This window comes from Ascaphus truei, chromosome 3, assembly GCF_040206685.1.
Source record: "Ascaphus truei isolate aAscTru1 chromosome 3, aAscTru1.hap1, whole genome shotgun sequence".
Lineage (NCBI taxonomy): Eukaryota > Metazoa > Chordata > Amphibia > Anura > Ascaphidae > Ascaphus > Ascaphus truei.
Genome location: NC_134485.1, coordinates 387,840,563 through 387,863,250, shown reverse-complemented (window position 1 = coordinate 387,863,250; position 22,688 = coordinate 387,840,563). Strand labels below are relative to the sequence as shown.

Sequence of the window (22,688 nt, the reverse complement as noted above, 5' to 3'; positions counted from 1 at the left end):
ACATTTTTTTGATGCCCATTCTTTGCATTGTAAGTTTGTATGTCTCTAGGGATATACAAAATACAATTTATAATGCTGCACACCACAAGCTAAATGACAGATACTTGCTGTTACCGGTGCTCCTGGTCCAGGGGAGTCCCTGTCAGTGAAAAACTCCAAAGTAAGCAAAAATTGAAGGTACAGGGCACTGCGGATTTTCAAAGAATTTATTATTCAGATAATAAATTCTTTGAAAATCCGCAGTGCCCTGTACCTTCAATTTTTGCTTTCTATGGATATACATACATACATACATACATACTGTCCCGACACAGCTTATTCTAACTAAAGACGCGAGCTGGCCGGGACCGCAGCGGGTCTAGTCTCCGGTTTGAAACCGGAGTTTCCCGTGCTTTCTCACGCTTCAATAGATAAGCGCTATGGCGCTTACTATTGAAAGCGCCCGAGGCGCATGAAAAACCGGCCGAAATCCGGAGACAGTCGCGCGGCGCGTGCGTTTTTTTTAAAACACGGTGCTGGCCGTGTAAGAATAAACTTTGTCGCCACTGTACATACATACAGTACATACATACATACATGGGACAATCAATGGTTGTTTGTGAAAATGCTTGTTTTTACAGTATGTATTTTAAATGTAGTTTGCTTGTTTGTTTATAAATGTTTGGGCAATTTAATTTTAATTTTTATTTAGTAAGATGCAATTTTTAGTGGTGTTTTCAATAGTTTATTTCGGGGGTGGGGTGCCTGCTGTTAATAGTGGCTTCTTTTTGGTAGTTAGATTTTGTGTGATGTGTTTACTTTGAGCTTTCATTTATTTCATAATGGTTTTGTTTTTGTGTTTTAATTGAGAATTGTGGAATTTATTTATTGTGGATTAATTGATTGGTGGTAATTTAGTTCTGTTTACTACTTTATTTCTGATTGTTTGGATGGCATTGGATTTTGTTTGTGATTGTTTCTTTTATTTTGACCATTGGCTGGCATAGTGTTAAATGATGCACAGATTATATGGACATCATTTACTCACTGTGCCATTCAATTGTTTTATTGGCATTTGTTATATATTTAATTGGCTGTGGTGTATTTTGCTATGTGCTGTTTGTTTTTGCTATGTGCTGTATTTTATTTTGCTATGTGCTGTGTTTGATTTTGCTGTTTAATGTTTTTTATGTGGCTATGTAATGTTTTTTATTTGGGCCTGATTTTTTACTATAGCGGTTATTAACCGCTAAGGTGATTAAGGAGCTAGGGTCATTAGATTGTATTTATTATGTATTCTTGCTGGCACCGGAGGACAGGCACCTGCAGAAAGCTGATGAGGACACCCTTCATAATGTCAGGGGTAAGTAGAACAACCGTGGGAACCACCTGAGGACCCCCGGACACCTGTAGGTACAACCCGGGGACCCCCAAACACACGCGGGAACCACCCGTGGACCCCATTGGGGCTGACGGACACCTGAGGGTAACACCTGGAGGCCAACAGAGCCTAGCGGGGACCACCCGGAGGCCCCCAGACACCCATGAGTATCCCCCGGGTGCACTGTGGGACCTGCGGACACCTGTCAGGACCACCAGGGACCCCTGCCGGCCTGGGGGATTAATTGTGTGTGTAAATAATTAATTGTGTTACATAAATGAACAAGGTATACATTATATACAAGACATTGCATGCACAGTTAAAGAAAATATATATTCATACGCTCATAATATATATTTTCTTTAACTGTGCATGCAATGTCTTGTATATAATGTATACCTTGTTCATTTATGTAACTGTATTTGTAACCATGTATTATTTTGTTTTACTCTGTGCCCAGGATATACTTGAAAACGAGAGGTAACTCTCAATGTACAGTATTACTTCCTGGTAAAATATTTTATAAATAAATAAATAAAAATAAATAAAATAATAAATCTTGGTTATATGGGAGGGCACATGGTTGTGTATTGGTGCTTACTAAATATTTTTACATTTAAATTTTATTACTAGTGTAGATCAGTAGGGGGTCTCCGGAGCTGGAACGCATTGGTTTGAGGTCCGGGGACCACCAGCTTCCCAAGATACAGGCATAGTTATAGGGTGCTGGTATCTCCTATACATGTAAATGTCCCGCATCATGTGATCGTGACATCTCCATGCATAGGAGATACCGGCACCCCATGGCAGAGCCTGTTTGTTCTGAAGGGGGGGGGGGGTCCCCGGACCTGAAATGAATGCTGTTCAGCTCAGGAGACCCCCTGCTTCAATACACATTAATAAAATGTCAATGTAAAAATATTTTTCTTTTCGGCGATTTTTTCGCAGAGAGAGGCGGATCTCTCGGCAGCAGATACAAGTCGCTGGGTGAGCCCTTATCGGAGGGCAGGTCCTATCGCTGCCGGCAACTCGCCATGTTTGGAAATGTTGCTCTCACTGGTAGTCGAGCCTTTCTGCATACCGTGAGAGCAACATGGCAAAAACATTGCGATTTCAAAGCACTGCCGATAATTTCTATCGGACTTTACTGCATGAGGCCCTTAATGTCAATAGATTGGGGCTTACTTATACTTATACCTTGGGGCTGATCAAGCGAAAACAGCCATAATTGAAACTTAAAAGAGCCAGCTTGGATGCCTGAAAGAGCCCAATGCCCAAATACGTTGGATAAACTTCACGTCAGTTCAGAAGGCATATTTTAGAACATGTCAGTACAATTAAAAACAATCATGACACCCCCATAGCTAGACACATTAACTCATCCCATAGAGGAAATGCTTCATGTCTGACGTTTCAGGGAATACATTATATTTCCCTGGGGATAAGAAAAGTGGCCTTGACAATGTCCTATTAAGATCAGAGGCTAAATGGATATATACACTAGGGACCCCACAGGGTCTGAATGAAGGTTTTGTATATTCAGCTTTCCTTTGAAATAACAAAGAAATACCTAAAAGCAGTTTAATGCAATATTGATAACTCTAAAGTCGGAAGGAGATCTGCCTGACATATGTTTCCCACAGGTGGATATGACTTTATTTAATTAAAGGCACAGAAATTAATTTACAATCAGAATGAATGAAATAAAATGGTACAATTATGATGGTTGGGAGTGATACTTACTTTCCAGTCGCCTGGTGATGAATACATCTGTGAAAATAAAAATAAAGGGCATTTAATTCATCATTAACCCAGTGTTATAAATATATATGTTCCATGACTTTGGAGAATAGCAACATCAATATTGTTAACTAGATGGACATTAGGATCTGCAATATAGGTACCTATATTGTCTTTCCTGTATGAGAGTATTTCTGTATGCATTATACCAGCGGTGCACAAACTGGGGGGCGCGCAAGATTATTTAGGGGGGGGGGGGTGCCGGCTGAGTGCGAGGAAGCCTGGGGGCAGGCAGAGCTGTGCACGGGCAGCCAAGCTCAAGCTCTGTGCTGCTGCTTCTGTCTGATGTCTGTCTGCAGCGGGGGCGGGGCCTTCCATGTACAAAGCCAGCTCCTCCTGTCCCAGTTTTCAGCCACACATGGGGGACTGGAGCAGGTTTAATACTCCCTCCCCCCCAGGTGAAAGTAAGTGTGTTTGTGTGTCGTGTGTGTGTGAGAGACAAGAGAGACATGGCGAGGTGGGAGACATATTGGGGGGAGGGGTAGAGAGAGACATGGGGAGGTGGGAGACATATTGGCAAAAGTGGCCCCGATTTGGGAAGAGGTACAGGAGTGGCTACAGCGGCTATTAGAGATCGAGGTCCCCTTGGACCCAAGGCTGTTCCTGCTGGGCCGGCGGGTTCAGGGGTTCTCGAACGCAACACACAGACTAATTGCGCACTTTGCCACTGCCACCAGATGCGAGATCGCAGCATTGTGGAAGCAACCGCAGATTCCAATTATACCTAAAATCAGAAATAGAATTTGGTTCGTCAGCCGGATGGAACAGTTGACAAGTCTGGTCAACGACACCGGCACACATTTTCTAAAAGTTTGGTCACCTTGGCTGACACAGACAGACAACCCGGGGGTTGATCTTACCAACATATTGCAATGATAATTAGAAAAGGCGTTCTCCGGTAGCGAAATGGATCCTAGACATTAGGCCCTGGGGTAAGCGACGTAAAAAGGTAGATTTAGCCAAAGTGTATCCCAATCTAGTAGAGGAAAGTCGGAATACAGCCACACAAAGAGCTGAGGTCCCGGACCTAATCAGGGAAGTCTATACAGGCATAGAACAAAAGCCGCCTGAGTCGCTCACCACCACCCCTCCCCCTTCTCTCCCTATCCCTGGTTCCTTTGTCCGTCCGGTATGCCATGTCCCGTTATGTATGTTGATTGGAGAAGTACGGAAATAAGGTGACTCATTGTAAGCCAATGGAGTGTGTTAACATGTATGTATTGTTTCACCTAATAAAATGAAAGTTATAAAAAAAAAATATATATATATAATTTGGTAATATATGTTTAAATACAGGGTACTATATCTCTGTTTACTGAATTTGGAATTAGTGCCAATTATCTGTCTGTTTAGCACTATGTCTGCGATTAGACTACAAGCTGATGTATCATCTGGCATTGCAGAGGTTAATAAGGAAGTCATTGACACTCGGGGTAACTGCAATATCATTGCAGACGTACAGTAGACTTGATTGAATCCATTTTTAACTGCAGGATATATTTCCTACTTTTAATTTGAGCAGTCTCTATTAGTTGGTATGACTAGGATTGTGAATACAATATAGAGACTATAGATTGATTCATACTTACTCCTCCAGCTGAGCCGGGTTGCCTTGACAACCTTGATGTACTAATATCTGAGAGTAGTAGAGACCCGCTCACTCCTGAAGTTCGTGCAAGAATAAAACGCTCTTCGTGGTAGTGATGATGTCACGGTCATCAGTTTAGTAGCGCGGCTGCAGCTCAGGTTGCAGTCTTATATTTTACAGCTTCATTACCAATATTTTAATGATTTACATAGCTGAGCAAGTTAATAAAGATGTGGGCCCAAAAGGCAGCCACTAGCAGAGAAATATAACATTATTAGCCTCTACATCAGGATCACAAGCTCTGTTTACTTTCTTTAGCAGTGATTATATTGCTACATTTGTTTTTCACTCATGCTGCAGTTTTCGAAGCTTTCCACTTTGATACAAATGGGGCAGTTTACTAACCATTTGCAGTCCAATTGTTGCAATTGAATAACACAGTGAGTCTATTTTCATAGTCTTCTGTACTATCTGGGGACACTCTGTAATATTCACTTACTAATGTGTATATACATGTAGCCGCATGGTGCACAGTAATTATTTGTCAATCTTTGAGTGATTTATTAACTGAGCTAGCTAACAAAGATGTGGGCCCTTGAGGCAACCACTAGTAGAAAGGTAGAACTTGAATAGTTTCTATACACAGATTATCAGCTCTGTTTACTCTCTTAGTAATAAGGATAACACTGTTAATTTGTTTTCACTTACACAGCAGATATCAAAGTTACCTTTCTTTTGATATTTCGGCAGCAGTTTATTAACTCTGTGGACTGAGTGCTGTATTTCAACAACACAGTGAGTTCACTACCACTGTCATCAATACAAACAGGGGACCCTCCACAGAGCTTATTCATCACTTTTTTCACTTTATATATAAGCACATATTTAGCATTAAGTTTAATTATTCATTGTAAATAGATTTTAATCCCTACCAGTGATTTATCCTAATTGGTATATTGATATCCAAAGTATAACAAAGATACCAAGTTCTACTTTAATTAAAGTGCCTTTGATACTTATTTGAATTAATGGTTTAAAGAGATCATAGTGTAACTGATACATATACACACAAACACACACAGCATACTGACACACTGACAGACTGAAACACATACAGCGAACTGACACACAAATACACACATACCTTCCCACAGCAGCACATAGTAACTCCTCCCCCTAATGTCATGGAGAGCAGGAGCAGGCAGAGCTCTGTAGCTCTCAGCCTCAGTTCCTCCCCCAGCCTTTGCTGCCTGCTCTCTGCAAACCCCCCTCCTCGCTCGCAGCTCGCAGTTCTAGATCCAGCTTTGGTGCTGTGAACAATGACTGAAGCTGTCACTGCAGCTGTTAAAGGGACCAGAGGAGGAAGGGGGCCTTGACTCCCGTGATCGGATGGCTACACAGCTGGGCCAAATGTCCAGGCTCTCCTCCCGGGCGTCGGCCCTGAGCAGGCCCCCCAAGGGCACAGGTTCCTGGGCTTTGCCCAGGCTTCCTGGGCTATAGCTACGCCCCTGGGTCAGAGGTTCATGCTCATTCAGACCAGGCCGAGGTTTGTTGTTTTTTTTTGTAAAAGGAGAAAAAAGTGTTATTAGATGGAAAATTGATACATCTATTATAATATTTGAGCCCTACAAATCGTCCCTAATTACTCATGTTCCATTTTATATCCAGTCCCCAAGTGCCAGACTTGACAAGGAGAGAAATAAAATGACATCATAGCTTGATAAAAAGACTATAAAGATAAATTTTCAAAATACCTACATTTTAGCATTGAGTCCGCTACCACTGTTTGATATGAAACTTATAAATTGCTAATAGTTTAATGCATTTCAGTGATGTGATTGTAAGTGTCTGAATGTTTGAAGCAAGATGGATACATATATATATATATATATATATATATACATATATCAGATATATATATATATATATATATATATATATCTATCTGAAAGTGGAAATACAGTATCACAATAAGCAAGGCCAAATTACCTGTACAGTATATTACCAAGACTATTCCCCTTCTCTCATTTATCAAACAAGTTCAGCTTTATACTGTATATACCGATAGTTCTATCATTGGGGGGACAGAATAACTGCATGCACTGTGACCACATTTTATTTTCAAATTGTAATTTAGTAATTAGCTACAGTACAGATAATATCCTTCAAATATCTATTTTTTCTAATATATTTGTTTCTTTTTTTAAAGCAGCAAAACGTGAAATCTTATGTCTTTTTTAAACTAAATCAGTTTATATTATTAGATAATATGTACTGCATTTTTTATTATTCAACTCTTTTTGCAATTTTTAATGCGTTTTAAAGCATCCCTGGATTTCTGTAGCAGGGTTTAGCACACATCCCAAGCAATGCAAGATCTTTGCAACACTTTCCTGTTTGCGATAATTTGTTGCCAATATTCCCAGCAGATTGAGCAATAAACTGTAACACTAGATAATGTTACTTTAGTAATATAAGGATACATTATAGCTGCTGATTTACACTGACTGAAGCAGCCATTATGTTAGTCAAACAATCAGGATTTTGACAGATTTATAACAGGAGCACAAAACGATTGCATCTTCGGTTAGAATATAGAATTATACATTGTCGCATTCTTTATATATATAAATAATAAACAATGGGGAATTGCTGCTTAAGACGCGAGTGCAGAAAATGGCATTTTAGTGTTCTGGTTTTTAAACACCTGAAATTGACACAGTAGCACAGTACTGTACACATTACAATTCATTAATTTCATTGCATTTCATTGCACACAAAGAAACAGAATCCATGAAATTCAAACAAAGCAATCGCGATAAGTGGGGGTGCCTGGGGCGATTGGCCGTGTTAATGCCGCGTGGAATACAGCAGAGCACACGAAAACGGCTCTGTGATTTGTTCGAATAACGGCCACTGCATCTGTAATGCCTTTGTTTTTCTTAGGGGAATCATCCAACCCTGTGTTACCAACAGGGCCTACTACTCCTTCCATATGTGACTCCAACACCGTCTTTGATGCTGTCACCACCCTCAGAGGAGAAATTATTTTCTTTGTAAACAGGTAAAAGTTTTATAGATGAAGTTTATATCTTTGACTAATTGAACCTTTGCTTTTTCTGATGGGCTGCAGTCTAAATGATGAACAATACCAATAATTTACACCTGTCCCTTCCAATAAATGTTATGTCCTGCAAGAACATGAATTATCACATGATTCCACACATTTTTCTAAACAATTATTTGTGTTTTCAAGTGTGCAACCAATTTTCATCACAATCTGAGTTTTTAAATATAGTGGTCTATGTATTAAGACAAAATCCAGGGCAGAAATACAACAGATGTAGCAAAGAAAAATACCCTGGTGCTTTGAAAACCTCATAGGATTTTCTTTCCAAATTTGTGCCAGTATAAGATATGGCTATCGAATGTCTGGGTACTTCAAATTCCTATCCAAATAAACATAACTCCGACTACAGTTCATTTATTTATTTTATTTATTTATTTATAAAATATTTTACCAGGAAGTAATACATTGAGAGTTACCTCTCGTTTTCAAGTATGTCTGGGCATACTGTAACATGTTTACTCTCTTTTTGCAGTGTTTTGGGATTTTTGGGATGTACAGTATTTTGCTAACTATCATGAAAAAAACCCAAAAGGGTTTATTCTAGCCAAAGAACCAAATCGGGCTCTTTTCTGTTGAAATTCCCAATTGAAGTCAATTGATCGGCCGCTTTGGCTGATATCGAATAAGCCCCTAAGTGAATGGCAGCTGTGGTCTGGGAATCAGTGAGAACTAATCTGACTTCTCTGTGACCTAATAGCACCTTAATCCATCTGCATGTATCCCACAATGTTCACACCTTTTACTGTCCAGAGTGGTTTTAACTTTTTTTTTTGCACCCATTACTTTCTGATCTATGTGACCTGTTTTGGCATGAAAGAAAGAAGGGACAATTAAGGGGAAAAGGTATATCCCAATGTTAACAAAACCCTAAATAAATAAGTGAAGGAAAACTCATTCTATTTCTCTTTCCTTTGTATAAGAGAAAACATGCAGTATTCATATGTTTACAAAACCACATTTTAATCAACTCTTTGACTTTGTAAACAATATTTTGGAATATATTTTATGATGAAACGTGTTAGCAATAAAAGTAAATACAGTTCTGAAAGTGTAAATGGAAATAGGATTTTTGAACCAGCAATTGTATTGTATTCATTTATGATTTTTTTTTTTTTTTAAACAGTTTTTTCTGGCGTAAACCTCGTCGAGCCCTTAAAGCTGAGCTCCATCACATACATAGAGCTTGGCCATCATTGCCAGTTGGTATTCAAGCTGCCTATGAAAATTCTCTTACGGATAAAGTTATTGTTTTTAAAGGTAAACATAATTTGTAGTGGTGATCATTAGTATATATAACAAATACAAACCGGGGCCTCAAAAATGTCCAATAAATGTGTGACGGTGAAGGGGTAGCCAGGCCATCAATAAAGGTATTATGCCCGGCTGGTTACCTCTGAGCCCTGTTTTAGAGTGTCAGCTCTTCAACCTGTGTATTGTACCGGCAATGAATGTATTGTATGACAATAATGATTTTCTGTGTGTTTTACCTTTCCAGGAGTGCGAACCAGTGGAGATTCTCAGGCTATGAGTTTCAGGGGGGACTTTGCGTTAAAAGTGTTGTCAGAATGTGTCTTGGTAGAAGGGGCCAGAGTTGCTGGTCACCCCAAAAATGTATTCGGGAATCAGTTCGTATTCCCGGGGACATATAGACACATCACTCCGGTCAAAGTCTTCCTTGGAAAGCAGTTGCGCGACTCACCGCCAGGTTTCCCTGCTTCAGCACAAACCAGAAAGGTAAATGGGTATAGGGATTATTTATTTATTTATTTATAAAATATTTTACCAGGAAGTAATACATTGAGAGTTACCTCTCGTTTTCAAGTATGTCCTGGACACAGAGAAAAACAAATAATACATGAAGGGATATGTTTATCCTGGTTACAGTCGAGATTCCCTAGGTTTGTGAGGGTCCCCAAGTAGATGCCCAGATCACCAGAACCAAGTATAGAGGTTCTGGGGTGCTACAACCATCGATAAGGTTGATTTCATGTTTAAGTCCAAATTCCAATGTGTTTAGAAGGTTAACTGTGAAATTGAACCTAAGCATTATTTCATTTAACTTTTAAAACATTTTTTTTATAGGAAGGTCTAGAAGCACTGAAACTGAACGTGCGCGTCTTTTCAGTCAAACCTAGTTAACGGGGGACTTAGAAGAAATTGTGAAATATTTGTATTTTTTTATTTCAAACGTTTTTTATTGTTTTTGTGGTATCACATCAAGACTTTGAAACAGGAAGAACAATGTACATAGATTTAATCTGAACCATAGAACTATGTTTTCTGTTATTTAAACATATATTCTGACCATAAGGTCTTAAGACATGTCATTAAAGCCAACAGAAACTCCATCTTATCTTTAGAACATTTAAATACTTCTGGGCCTCCAATCGGGAGGCTACTACCTTCAAAGTTTTTAAGTGCTTTATTACTTGAAAGATGTGAAAAAGAATAGAAGAAGAGAGAGGGGGGGAGGAGAGGAAAGGGTAATAAGGGAGATAAGGGAAGGAGCTTGTTCCCTTTATCTCCTCAGTGTCGGTTCCGGTATTAGGTTTTACCTTTGGTTGAGACAGATTTCTAGGCTCTATTTTTCTAGTTCTCAGGCCATACATCCATAAATATTTTTATTTTAACATTGTGTATAATGGTATATGTTTTATGCCCTGTATATGAGCTGGGGATTTCCAAGTCCATGGTTCCGAGAGACCAGCTGGCTACCTAATTGGTGCCACTAAGTCTGCCAGGGCCCGGACTTTAAAGCCACAGATATTGCCACGGTGTGAAAGCCATTTGGGCTGAGGAGTTATACTCAGGTACCCTCGTCCAGGGCTGAATGGAAGCCATCGGGCGACCATTTGCCCAGACCTTGAGACACCTAACTCCACAGATGGCATCTGACTCACAGGTGGCAGAGGTGCCATGTTGGCGGATGCCCCTGTCAGATTTTGAATCCATCCTTGCATGGCTTCAGGAGACTGGCAGATCGCTGATTGGCTGGTAGGAATTCTCCCACGCTCGGATTGGCTGGAGCATTTCATGAATGGGATTGAAATACTATAAGAAACCCAGAAGCCAATACGGTCCTCAGATTCATCTAAGATTCTAAGCGCCAAAACAGCAGCGGCAAATTTGAACTCACCAAAAGATGCTCTTTGAGGAATAGCAGCAACCGGCTTCAGAGATTTTGAAGTCAAGAATTTTTTTAAGTCCCACTTTTCGGGGCCAAGTTCTGAGAAAGGACCGTAGTGGTTGCGACTGGAACTACACGCCAAGAAGAGATAGATACAGATACTGTGGTGGTGTCTAGTAACTCATGCCGAATTGAATTCCAGGACTTTTACGGGTAACTCCCGGTCAACCTAAAGACTTTGTTTTCTGTGCTATTTCAACTAGCATACAGAGCACCTACAAGCTCATATTGAACCCCCAAAATAACCACAACATATATATGAGCATATAAGTTTCACAGAGGAGTGCTACTGAGCATGGCAATATATATATTTAAAACCAGAGACATAACATAAAACACAGACAAAGCTCAGTGCACATCCAGAAAAACTTATACACGGTACAGTGCCTAAATATACAAGTATAAATAACTAATAAATAAAATGGTCTTTTAGTTTAACATTTTGGCCAAATTGTTGTAAGCCCTTGAGCCAACTGCATGGCAGACCATGTTTCAAGGGTCCCTAACACTAATATAGATTCTTAATAACCTGTGCATTGCCAGGAAGAATGATTTATAATAAATCTGTCAAAATTAGTTGCAAAAGTTCTAAGTCTGATTGAAGCTTTTATTAACCTGTACATTACCACGAAAAGCACTCTGTAATAGATTTGTCACAATCACACTGTAAGCAAGCAAGATCCCGTGAGAGTGGGAGATGCCATGGAGTGAGCTTTTAACCATTTAAATGTGGGAGGGAGTGAGCTTCAATTAGGTAGGAGGTTGCCACCCTCCAATCAGCTAAGACTAGTTGAACAAGAATTATAAAACATACAGAACACCTACAAGCTCATAGTGAACACACCAAGAAGAGATAGATACAGATACAGTGGTGGCGTGTGGTAACTCATGCCGAATTGAATTCCAGGACTTTTACGGGTAACTCCCGGTCAACCTAAAGACTTTGTTTTCTGTGCTATTTCAACTAGGAAAGGTTAGTTTTGTAGCCCAGACCCCCATTAAGTGTGTTTTCTTCTGTATAATTGTAATCCATTGTGTGTACGTCCTGTTTCAAAGGAATAAATCACAATTTGTTTAACTTCTTGGTTTTGCTCAGAGATATGATCCCGGTATAAAGGTGTAAATCCCTGGTCTCTGGTGACAAAATGCAAATGTAAGGTAATACGAAACTTTGTTAAAGAAGTCCAATCTGGATCATCCAGATTCACTTGAATAATCCATGAAGAAGTTTCCTCAGGACATGTGTGATTAAACACAGGGGACACTCATAGTGCGTACGGCTGCATAAACCACATAACAACTAAGAAGGGACAAGACTAACACACTAACAAACAATGAACAATCAAAACACTGCAGAAATAATCAGTTAAGCTAATTTATTAAAATATAAAAGAGACAATATCTGTCTAAAAATACATGAGTTGCGTTGTGCAGCTGGTCCGGTTTACAAAAACCACAATCCTACTCACAACAATATAGGAGTTAATTAGGCCCATCCAAACATTGGCAGAGGACTCCTAGTGGCTCCTCCGCTGCAGGGGAACATCTGTATAGGCGATCCCCTGCTGTCTGTGTGCTCCGTGTACAGAGCTCAAGTGCAAGAGCATATTACCTTATATTTGCATTTATTGGCCTTTTTTGAGGCGCTGGTTTATATTTGTTATATGTATGTTTCCCTGATCTTGTTCGATAAGTTTTTTTTAATCAGACAGCCTTGCTTATACAGTATGTATAAGTACTCTGTACACTTTGTGATTATATTTAGTCACTAGTGGTCACCACACATTTTGTTTTTGAACAGTAGCGGTTCCAGCACTTTCTTTTTTGTCGTGGTGATTATTATTGCTACTGTAAAGCAACTGGAAGTATAAAAGCTGCCATGGAGACTACAAACTGATATCAGCCTACATTATATTCCTTTTTCGGCACCCAAACGTATCTAAAAGTAGGTCCCGACAGCTCCCGGCAGTGCGGGGAGGTGTAGAGTAGCGATCGAGTCGCCAGAGGCTCCCAGCGGCTCCCGTGGCAGGGCGCCGCCATGTTAGGTGTGCGCACGAATGTGCAGAAGTTCGCGCATGCACAAAGAGATTGCGGCGGCCATAACACATGCGCACTACAGGGAGACTGCGGTGGCCATCACTGGAAGAGCTCTACATAGGGAACTACAACACTCAGCAGCCCCTGGGGCTGCAAGATCGCCTGGCTATGCTTAGCCAATAGGACTGCCAGAATTCCCTGCTCTGAAGATACATTTTGCGCGCTGGGACATGCTAGTCAGTCAGAGCTGGGACAGGAAAAGGGTAGGGTGTGCGTGTGCAGGGTGTCAGTGACTCCTGCACTAGGCCAGAGACCCCCTTAGGCCCCAGCTAAGCTCTGACTCCCCACAGCATGTGGTTGCTGCATGGACAGGTCCATAGATAGGGACACTGCCTTGTAGTAGCAGTGTGAGGGACACAGACAGGACGCAGCTGTATCCTTGCATCACGTACGTCTGGGACCAGATCACCACCAACAGCTAAGAGACATTCTCCATGGTGGCACCATCCACGCGGAATACCACCCAACATAGAGGCGAAGGCTACGCCACCATCACTGGGATCAGTGGATCCGTTTCCTCTTTTGACCATACCTGGGTACAGGAGCACCTGGGCAGGTACTCCAAGTGCACCAACTATACACACATTAGTGGGGCAGCGCTGTCTCACTGTAGACGGACGTTTACAGAGGTACACACTTGGAGTCGTTTATAATGTGAAATTATAATAAGGCTTTATTGTGCCTTTTCCTTTTCATCAGGAAAATCATCCAAACAAGGGGGGGGGGGAGAACAAAGCTTCTAATCACTTGGGAGTATTTCTTGTGAAATCCTTGCAATCAGTTCACATCTCCATTAGTTAAGCTTCTCCCAGCCCAAACACATTACATGAAAATAAGCAGATATAAGCAGTCTCTTAATAATGAAAGTCTTATCCGTTTCTTGGAGGAAAATCTTCTCTAGTTCAGCTCCCTTCCCTCAGGGTGTGTCAGCATTCAGGTTCAGAAGTTTTCCCTGTATCTTGTAAGCAGGTCTGTTGTGTTTTCTGACAGAGTTCAAGACAGTTGTAAGAGTCAAAGACAATCTCTCCCTCTCTCCCAAGTTCAGCCCAGATATGAGTCCCTTCCTGTTTGAACATACAGGCTTTTGTAAGCCATCTCAATCAGGCAGGTGGTGTTTAGTAATTAACTACCAGAAGTTAACCACCACACTGCTAGATTAAAGGCACATTACTGAACAGGGATAAGTCCTCTGTTACACTCAAACTTTGGGGTCGGTTGACTCTGTGGACACCAGGGTGATTGGGTGCCCAGCGGCACTTCAGTACTTTGGGGTAAACCCCACTGGGGTGTGGACACAGTGTTGGGGTACACGATGAGGGGGTTCGGCCCTGCAAGGCCTGAGTGGTTCTGTATTAGTATTAGTATTATAATTCCTGTGGGCCGCAGGTAACACACCACACATACCGTAGCCGCCATATCTCCCAGGGGGTGGGAGAAAGTGCGCTACATAATGAAGAAGACATTTGTAGGAAAATGTGTAGCCTTAGAAAGTGCAAAGTTGTACTGTACGCAGGCTCAATTTACATAAGGTTTTTTTTAAATAAATGTCAGAAATGAACTTTCTATCTTATAAACAGGATCCATATACTGGGCTCTCAATGCAGTTGATGTTGTACATGGCTACCCAAAGAGCATCTACATGCTGGGCTTTCCCAGAACCGTAGAAGCAATTGATGCAGCCGTCCATATTGAAGACCTGGAAAAGACATATTTCTTTGTAGCTGATAAGTATTGGAGGTAAGAGTGACTATTAGAAGTAAACAGGACATGTTAAAAAAGAAAAAGTAGAGTCACAAGGAGCAGGACTACATTTTACCAAAGACATCTGGCTGAAAAGCCAGCGCGGCATTTGTTTAATTAGTTCAAATGCATTGAAATATCCAATTGATTATTGATTGGTTTTTCTTTTTTGATAAATGTGGTGCTGTGTTGTGCATGACTTTGGCAAACCATGAGATTTTTACTCCCCTAAATTAGTATGTTATTAATAAAAACACAATACGTTATGCTTGCCTTGTTAGATACACATGCATGTTTTTTGCTTACATGTTGTGGAGACAGTTATGTTATCAATTCCTTTCTTTCCTTTTAAGTTATGATGAAAAAAGACAAACCATGGACTCAGGTTTTCCAAGACTAATAGAAGAAGATTTTCCAGGAATATCTGGGAAAATTCATGCTACTTTTTATTTCAAAGGTAACTATCTTTATTTTTTTGCAATATTCACACACAAACCTTAAAGCAGCAATCCTGGCTGCTTGTTTTTTTCAGCTCTGTTGACCCCATGGTCCATAAAATACATAACAGTGAAGTTACTTATGCCTCTGCCCCTCCACAAGAAACCATATGGCTCTACAAATATCACATGTTCTACAAGACAAAAAAGCTGCAACATTATTTGCCTTACCCGGCGATTTCTTTCAGCTGCCGAGAGAGCCGCTCAGAGAGAGCCGCCACTCCCTGCGCAAATCTCACCCGAAATGAATGTTTTTTAATAAAAAATTGAATACTAGTGTAGATGAGCAGGGATCTCTGGAGCAGAACCACGTTGATTTCAGATCCGGGGACCCCCTGTTTTCTGAGATACAGGCCCTGTTATGTGGTGCCGGTATCCCCTATGCATTTTATTCCCACAGTCACTTGATGCAGGCCATTTAAATGCATAGGAGAACCTGCACCCAATAACGGGGCCTGTATCTCGGAAAGCAGGGGGTTCCCAAACCTCAAATCAAATCTGCTCCAGAAAGCCCCTACTCATCTACACTAGTATTAAAATGTATATTTAAACAGCTGCCACCCACAATAAACATTAAAAACACAACAACACTAATACCCACTTGCTCTACCCCCACAGGATGGACACCAGAGGCCGCGGGTGTCTGGGGGTCCTCAAGTTGTCCCTGTGGGTGCCTGTGGGCCCTCAGATGGTCCATGCAGGTGTCCTGGGGTACTCAGGTGTCCCCATGGGTGTCTGTGGGCCCTTGGGTGGTCCCCTAGGGTGTCTGTGGTCTTCAGGTGGTCCCTGCGGATATCTGTAGGCCGGGGGGGGAATGGGGATCCTCAGGTGGTCCCCACAGGTGTCTGTGGACCCTCGTATAGTCCTGCGGGTGTCTGGGGGTCCTCAGGTGGTCCCCAAAAGTGTATGTGAGCCCTTGGGTGGTCCCCATGGGTGTCCTGGGGTCCTCAGGTGGTCCCTGTGGGTATCTGTGGGCCCTCGGGTGGTCCCCGTGAGTGTCTTGGGGTCCTCAGGTGGTCCCCACAGGTGTCCATGTGATAGGTGAAAGGACATCACTTTAAGGGATGATGTCACATCCTTTTGAACTAATGTAACCTATCACATGGTACTGCAACCAATGGGATTCCTTCAGTCACATTGGCTGTAATACCATGTGATATAGCCGTGTGGCTTTAAGGATATGATGTTCCTCCCTTGAAGATGATGTCACATCCATAAAAAAAAAGAGGCAGGCACATGATACAGCATCCAAGCAGATTGGAGCTGTACAATCTGACCTGAAAATTTGACGTCACAGGTCCTATATGAAGCCTGGACGCCTCATTTAACAGGAAGAAGATGACGAGGCAACATCCGTTAAGACTTCCCATGGGGTTAGATTGACAGATGAAGACAGAAGATAGAAGATTCAAGAAAAGAAAGAAATAATGACAGAAGAAGATAGAAGAAGGTGATAGAAGATAAAAGAGAGAATATTTTTGTTACCTGTTCCGAATCTTCAAGGTGGATGGCGTTGGATTGACTTTTATGACATCGCGGTACGAGAGCTTTCTGAAACGCCGGAATTCTGAGGGTCAACGCTTCTAAAGGTAAGAAAAATATTGAATGTATGTAATTTTATTTTTACAGGTTTTTTAATTGTATTTTATTCTTTTTATGTTTTTCATTGCCCATTGACTGATAATGTATTAATCTGTGCCTTTTTAGGGTACAGATAAATACAATGACAGCCAAGGCATTTTTTGGCAAATGCGTTTTTTCTATTGATTGTTGTTTTGTCTTTTTCTGTTTATTGTTTGGCTTAAATTGTTTGTAATTTGGATGGCTTGTTTTTATGTCATTTTCAGATTATTAACATTTTTAATTAATTATTTATTTTGTTTGGCTACTGGTTTCAATTGATATTTTGGCTAGTGGTTTGAATTAATTAATTGATTTGTTGGCTAGTGCTTTTATGTATTGAATTGCTTGTTTAGCTAGTGGTTTTATTTCTTGAATAGTTTCCATGGCTTGGTGTTTATTTAATTGTATTCTTATGTTTTGGAATAATAGATTTTTAATTATTGTGCTGTTTTGGAGATAGATAATTGTTATTAATGTGACTTATTATTAGGCTTTTTAGTTCTTTTATTGTTGGGAGTGTTTAGATTCTTGTGTATATATTTTATTATTGTGTATTTTTGGCCTTCATGCTTTTTTATTAGGGTGACCATTGACAGCTATAGTGGCCCATATTATATTGGTATGATGTACTACTATGCCAATCAATGGGTACAGGGTGGTTATAGTGGTCCTGTGGTTAGGCCTCCCGGGTGGGTAACGGGGAGGGTGGGTTAACCCCTTAATTACTATAGTGGTTATTAACCACTAAGGTGATTAAGGGGTTAGGGGCCATTATATTGTATTTTTTCTTGTATTCTTTCTGGCATCGGAGGACATGGACCTGGAGTATGCTGATGAGGATGCCCTTCATGATGGCAGGGGTAAGTAGAAAGTGTTATTTACTTTATTTATGCTGGCTGGCTAATGTTTGATTTTTATCATAGAATGGGAACAATTCCCAAAGGGGTGCTACAAAAACTCTTCTATGGATGGTGTAAATATGTAATATACTGAATCAATCAAATTGTCAGGTGAAGATGGAAAATAATCATTCTTCCAAAGGTTAATGTCCCGTGGCACTATATACTGTAGTATATGTAAGTTGATAGTGTTCACACACGGCATATACACGGAGGATGGAGGAGGGGGGCTGGCAATCTTCCCTGGTAGCAATTATAAGCTTACCTAGTAACTGTACTGGAATCCCTTACCGTCCTCCTATGTGATCCTCCTCCTCCATGTGACTAACAAAATATCTCAGATACACACTGTCCACTTCAAAAGAACAAAGAACCATAAATACTATGAGTCAAATTCTCACTGGATAACCATGAATCCGTCCTGTTTGGCGTGCGTCGCTCCCAAGATAGAAAACAGCAAACGAAAGATGCAGGAACAAGCACTGCAAAGAATCTGGGCTGGAGGCGGGTGAAAAGGGAGTTAATTTATTCAGGCATCAAGCCTCAGGACATACAACAAAACCAGTAGGTTCCTCTGACGCGTTTCTTGCCAAAAGGCACTTTATCGAAGAGTAATTTGATAAAGTGCCTTTTGGCAGGAAATGCATCAGAGGAACCTACTGGTTTTGTTATATGTCCTGAAGCTTGATGTCGGAATAAATTTAGCTAATTTTTAACCCGCCTCCATCCCGGATTCTTTGCAGTGCTTGGCCTTTGGTGGGTAGTGGGAGGGGTTAACTCCTTAATTGTCTTAGTGATTAGCCGCTAAGGTGAGGAAGTAGACTGTAAATGCATTTTTATATCATGGGATTCATGCCGGGGGTCTCCGGTGCTGATATTAATGGATATCAGCTCCGTAGTCTCCCGGCATCAATCCGATGCAGGAAAAAAGCATTTTTTTTTCTAAGTCATGTCTCGCCGCCTTACTGGCAGCTTCTCACCAGCCTCACACTAATTTTTCCTGGCGTGAGGATTTGGGGAGAAACTCGCCATTCTAGCGCCTTGATAGGCCTTGATAACCTAATCGCAGCTACAGTACTAGAATTGCACGAGTTTCAGAACCTGCCAATAAGTGGCTTATCGCCGATCACCCGGTGATTTTTTTTTGACAGCTGAAATTTTTGGCGATTCATGCCTTTATCTCTCATTTATCGAGGCTTACTGATAGCAGTGCAGTGCTCGATAAGTGACTTATCGATGATTATATCATAGGGCCCTTAGGTTTTGCCCATAGTAGGACACGCTAGCTTTCATGCAATTATGCATCCCCATCCCATCTCCTCACCAGCATCACTCTTCAAAACAACCCTGTTTGTATTGCAAAGCGCCGTTCTCCCTGTAGCACGTGCATGCGCACACTACTGTATGCACTACTACATTGCTGTCCTAAAGTTTGTTTCGGGGCGGGCTACATAGCTCGCCCATAGCCATTCACTATGTACGAAGCCTTACATGTCAAGGTAGAATTTTCTTCACTGCATATATAAATATCTTAATTTGTTTGATTTTCTGTTTAAGTTTCAGTACTATAAAAGCGTCAAAGTATTGTTTGGGTAACACATTATAATCTCTGATCTAATTATGTAAATAATAGAGTGGTTGTAAATGATCTCAGCCAAAATCATGTGCTCACATTAATTGTAAGTCTCTTTTATTTTAGGATTCCTCTATTTCTTCAGTGGAAATTGGCAGATTGAATACAGCATGAGATCTATGAGAGTCAAGCGTGTTCTAAGGAGTAACAGCTGGCTGGGGTGCTGAAAAGACAAAACTGTACATTGCAACGTAACAAGTTCTACTCCGACTGTTCAGTTATTTATCTATCTGTATTTTGTTTGAATTATATATTTACAGTTTATTGTACATCTACATGATTAATATTATTTTTTAAATGAGGCATATTCTTTATTAGCTTGGTAATTAACTGAAAATGGTATTGCAATGTCATGTTAAGAACTAAAACATTTGTAAAGTGTTACAAAACTGTTTATATTTCTTTTCTAACCAATTCAAATACAATAAACTGGATTATTTAAAATTGTGCTTTATTTACTAGGTCAGTTTAAAATGGATACAAAAGATTCACGGTGGGGGTATTTTATTTAGATTTAGATAACATTTAATTTATTTAGATAACATTTATTATGGATTTTTTCAACAGCAATTTTCAGAATTAAAGTACTGTCTCTTTGAACAGTATATATTTGAGTTTAAACTAAAAGAAAAACATATTAATTTTCTGGTTAGGGGTTAATAATTAACGACTTAAAAAAGCAGACCGGGGATGCACAATTATAAAGAATGTCTAAGAAAACCAGAGACATAAAAGGTCTAGATCTATAAGCTTCGTTAAATCAGGGCTCATAAAGGGATGTTCCCTGAGACAGTAACAGGTATTATTTTCCCTGAGGTTAAGGTGTATCCTTTAAAGATAATTAAGTGAATAAACAACAGCCATTGTATATCTCAAAACAATCTTAAAAATAAATAAATGGGTACAATGGTTACAAAAAAATTGAAATTTAATTTGAATTCCCCATTTAAACCAAAGTTCCAAATGTATAAAAATCCATCTTCCTTTGCAACATTTAATTGCCTCCTCTTATATTGCAGTGTAACTTAACAATACCTAAAATGTTGATTTGATACCTTACAGATTATATGTGACAGTGAGGGGGTAGTAGTTGAAGGAACACAGGGCACAAACGGATTTGAAATAATTAACTCATTTATTGAGCCAAACACAACATTTCGACCTTATTGGTCTTTATCAAGTGACATAGTGGCATAATAACACAATCCTGTGAAGTCCATTATATAGCACCCAAAACCCCATAATGCTCTCTGTTCAATCATTATTGATGGTATACTGTACATATGTGCTAGGAACACCCTTATCTTCAATCAAGCTGAGGACACTGGTAACATCCTTAAAATGTGCATACATAAAGTCTCATCCGAGTCCCTTATCTGCATCTCATTAATCCGTCATGTCTCATTGGCTGTATCTCTCCTGATACTTTTCTCCTGCCATAGTTTGTGTTGAGGGTCCCTTTCGTGAAACGCATACGTCGCGTCTTGCGTGTCAGTGTATCCCATGAAGTGCTTCATCCGGGTCTTCCCTTTGGAACGCACGTATCGCGCTCTGCGTTACAGCCATTGCGCATGCGCATCCTCGCTTCCTGGCTCCATTCATCCGCCGGTCTTCCATCTGGAACGCATGCATCGCGCTCTGCGCTTCAGCTGGTAATTCCCAAATTGACAAATGGCACAACCTCCTAATTCACCTATTGGTTGTCTTTCTCAGGGGTCCTTTCGTTGTGGCCTAGCTTTAATAGCAAAAAGCAATTTCTAATTGCCAATCACCTCATTGAATCATTTAGACTGTGATGAGAGTCCATTTGATTAAGAATTGTGTCTAATATACAGTATTGGCTGCTCAATGTCTAGATAGGATATGGACATATATTTCAATGTTAAATAAAAACATTCACAATTGTTTATATATTGAAAACATTCACACTTATTTATATAATAATAAAAAATATGTAATAATAAAGATCCCAACATGGTTGCTGTTACTGTTGGACGGTGTCCTCCATGTGTCCCTTCCTAACGTGTTTCGCTTATTGGTTGGCTTCCTCATGGGTTCTTCGGTTGTTTCCAAAATAGAAGATCAATATACATCAGTTTTTTTCTGAAAGAAATACAAAACATATTGATATTCATAAAATATTTTCTGGAGAACATGGGACAATTAAAGATCGGTACAGATTTTATTGCAGAAGGTTTCTTAAAATTAGAAAAAGTGTTGTCAGCAGAATAAAGAACATGGTGGAATTTGATTACCCTAGAAAAGTACTTACAGTACAAACTGAAAGAATTCCCAGAGGACTTATTGTGGATTTTTAAAACAGGCGACTTTTGATTTACAAAACCATATTTACATGGAAGCTTGAAATAAAATTCTGGGCAACTGCTCGTATGAACTTATGAGGCTTATTATGACTCATCACAAAAAGTCTCTGATGAACATAGATGCTTTGGTGAATGAACTAAAGGATAAATTAGAACCAGTCTCATCACGTGACCTCTTCACGAGGCATCCTCTAGAAATCAAAATTCAATAAGAGAGGAATATTCAAACATATATCGATCTAGACCAGGGGCCTGCAACCTTTCAAGGAAGAAGAAACTTCTATAAAAAATGCATTTGTCCAAAATATTCAGAGAGCCGCAACACACCCTTACAAACACATTCATAATCTGTACACACACTAATATACTGTATAAGCATTAACATATGACAAACTTATTTTTACCTTTCCCTAATTCGGATTAAAGTATGTGGGGGAATAAAATGCATCTCACAATACTGTAAGTCCCTTTATCTTGTATATTTTTAGTTTTTTTTCCATTCGAAATAGTTTGTACATAACACACATACACACATTATATACACACACACACACATACATATACATATATATATATATATATATATATATATATATATATATATATACATACACTAGCTGATATACCCGGCGTTGCCAGGTCGTGGAAGGGCAGGGGGCATGGAGTGGAAGAGGGGGGGGCAAAGGGCAGGGAGGGGGGGGGGGCAAAGGGCAGGAAGGGGGGGGCAGGGAGGGGGGGGACTCAATCCCCCCCACCCACACACACACACACACAATCCCCCCCCCACACAATCCCCCCCCCCACACAATC

The 22,688-nt window shown here is 40.3% G+C and overlaps 1 protein-coding gene across 3 annotated transcripts in view; it reads left to right on the top strand.

Annotated features, from left to right (window-relative positions):
- LOC142490303 (matrix metalloproteinase-18-like) overlaps positions 1-19,998 on the top strand; it is a 74,183-nt gene extending 54,185 nt beyond the window's left edge. For 2 of the 3 annotated variants that reach the window (XM_075592411.1, XM_075592412.1), the window contains 5 exons: positions 7,695-7,812; positions 9,002-9,135; positions 14,740-14,899; positions 15,256-15,359; positions 19,621-19,998. In XM_075592411.1, coding sequence (XP_075448526.1) covers positions 7,695-7,812; positions 9,002-9,135; positions 14,740-14,899; positions 15,256-15,359; positions 19,621-19,721 — 617 coding nt within the window. In that variant the 3' untranslated portion in view covers positions 19,722-19,998. Of the gene's footprint in view, positions 1-7,694; positions 7,813-9,001; positions 9,136-9,373; positions 9,613-14,739; positions 14,900-15,255; positions 15,360-19,620 lie in introns of those variants that run through there. The other variant, XR_012800025.1, reaches the window with a different exon arrangement.
- Positions 19,999-22,688: the final 2,690 nt, after the last annotated feature.